This window comes from Hylobates moloch, unplaced genomic scaffold (assembly GCF_009828535.3).
Source record: "Hylobates moloch isolate HMO894 unplaced genomic scaffold, HMol_V3 SCAFFOLD_9904, whole genome shotgun sequence".
Classification (NCBI taxonomy): Eukaryota; Metazoa; Chordata; class Mammalia; order Primates; family Hylobatidae; genus Hylobates; species Hylobates moloch.
The window spans coordinates 1-2,489 of record NW_026662179.1 but is presented as its reverse complement, the minus strand read 5'-3'; the positions used below and the strand labels follow the sequence as shown (position 1 = coordinate 2,489).

Below are 2,489 nucleotides of genomic sequence, written 5' to 3'. Positions count from 1 at the left end.
GAAATGTTCCAAGTATAGGATATAGTAACCCCTTCCCTAACCGGAATCATATGAGAGCCTTTTGAAGACCTGAGAATCATACCATCTAACATTTTAGTACGTATTTTGTACAAACAAGAATATTCTCCTAAATAATCCCCATACACCAATGAAACACATTACTCCATCGACTCTTGAGGAATATTTCAAACTGTCAAAAAAAATCTAAAAAATGTCTCTCATAACAAAATAGTCCCCAGTAGAAACATTCTCTGCAGACAAATTCGTGCTACCCTGGTCTTACCTGGAACACCTGAGGACACTGAGCTGGTGCTGAGTTACTGAGATGAGGCAGCCCTGCAGCTGTGCCCAGTCTGCCCCATCTTCTGCTCATTTGCATATTCCCAGAGCACATCCTCCTGCCCTGGAGACTTCTTAATAGGCTGGTCACACCCTGTGCAGGAGTCAGTCCCAGTCAGGACACAGCATGGACATGAGGGTCCCTACTCAGCTCCTAGGGCTCCTGCTGATCTGGCTCTCAGGTAAGGAAGGAGAACACTAGGAATGTGCTCAGCCAGTGTGCTCAGTACAGCCTGGCTCTTGAGGGAAGTTCTCTTACAACATGATTAATTGTGTGGACATTTGTATTTATGTTTCCAATCTCAGGTGCCAGATGTGACATGCAGATGACCCAGTCTCCATCCTCCTTGTCTGCATCTGTAGGAGACAGAGTCACCATCACTTGCCGAGCCAGTCAGGGCATTAGCAATTATTTAAACTGGTATCAGCAAAAACCAGGGAAAGCCCCTAAGCTCCTGATCTATTATGCATCCAATTTGCAAAGTGGGGTCCCATCAAGGTTCAGCGGCAGTGGATCCGGGACAGAATTCACTCTCACCATCAGCAGCCTGCAGCCTGAAGATTTTGCAGCTTATTACTGTCAACAGCATAATAGTTACCCTCACACAGTGTTACTCGCCCGAACATAAACCCCCAGGGAAGCAAGAAGTTGTGTGAGGCTGGGCTGCCCCAGCTGCTCCTCCTGATGCCTCCTTCGGCTGAGAGTGTTCCTCAGATGCAGCCACACTCTGATGGTGTTGGTAGAGGAGGATATGAAGTCACCTCTGCATCCCAATTTCTTTTTCTTTTCTATGCCCTAACTGCACAGACATAACAATGCCTCTGCTGATTTAATAAAGACAGGGATCATGACACCTCTGGAGTCTAGTTTATGGCTTCAGTTGGAATTCAAATAACAGAGAAGAAACCACTATGGATATTCTAAGCAGGAATTGTCTTAATACATAGAATTAGAGTCTAAAGTACTGAAGTCTAAATAAAATGTAGAGATAAATTTAATGTTTTCTTTGCTAAGAAATTTTTGCCAAACGGGGCATACAGGAAAATTCACTGGTCTTCAATATGTTGGAAAAACAAAGAGTTTTATGAAAAAGGGAAATTATTACCTATTGTTCTTTGAGAAATTTTATTGGCTGTAGTAAGGGTTGGGAGCTGGCAAGCTCAGAATGGTAAGCAGTGGTGGTCAAACTGAATCCTAGAATTATATTAAGTAATCTCAGAAGTTGTGGGTAAATTTGATTTCAGGTTACAATAAGCCAAAGCAGTGCAGCTTGCCGAGAATTTTGTTACTGAAATGCCAGGGATTCAGTGTAGATCCTGCAGCTCACTACACAGAAAGCCAATCATTAAGACAACAAGTGTTGCCAAGGAACAGGCTTTAATCAGGTGCTGCAGCCGAGGAGATGGGACAACATTCTCAAATGTATCTCCTGGACCAACTAAAATTAGGGGTTTATATAGCAGGGAAGAAATGTGGAAAACAGGAATTAGGGAGGGGTAAGAAAGATAATTTAGTTAACAGGAAGCAGGAGGTCATTTAGACAATCATAATGGGTGAAGGCTCTGATGTCTCACTGGCCCAATTCAGCGATTATAGCCTTCAGCTACTTGATAGTATCTAGAGGCCTGATGGTTGGTTTCCTGAAAAAAGAACTCAGATTAACAAATGTAACTACCTTGAGTTTTAAGACTGGGGGAGTCAGTTTCTATGTTTATTCAAAAAATCATAAACATTAGTTCCATGGGATAATAGGGCCTATTTCAATTGCATTCTAGAAACAATATTTTGCACCCTGAGTGGTTTTCCCTCCTGGTTTCTTGGCTCTGTTGGGTATGTCAAGAATGACCGAATTCCTATGATTAACTTTTACACTACAACCTTTCAAAGCCAAGGATATAGTAGTCAGGAAGGTTGATGGTAGAAACAGGATTCTCTGGTACTCCCTCAGAAAATAGAATGCAATTTCCCCTAAAGTATGGGCTATGTAACCATGTGGCCTTCAGTCCTGTCTGAAAGCTTAAGGGTGGGGGTGCTGATGCTCTCAGCTTCCTACAGCATCTTTCAGGTTTTTCTCTAGGCACACGTGTTGACAAGGAAGAAAACAGTGGGAATCACCATGTTTGGGTGAATCCAGTTTCTAATGGCTGGC

At 42.9% G+C, this 2,489-nt stretch overlaps 1 gene segment (V, D, J or C); it reads left to right on the top strand.

Annotated features, from left to right (window-relative positions):
- The first annotated feature begins 438 nt into the window (after positions 1–438).
- Positions 439–968, top strand: LOC116465766 (immunoglobulin kappa variable 1-9-like). The segment is given in 2 exon segments: positions 439–521; positions 646–968. Coding segments are annotated over 2 exon segments (378 nt in total).
- Positions 969–2,489: the final 1,521 nt, after the last annotated feature.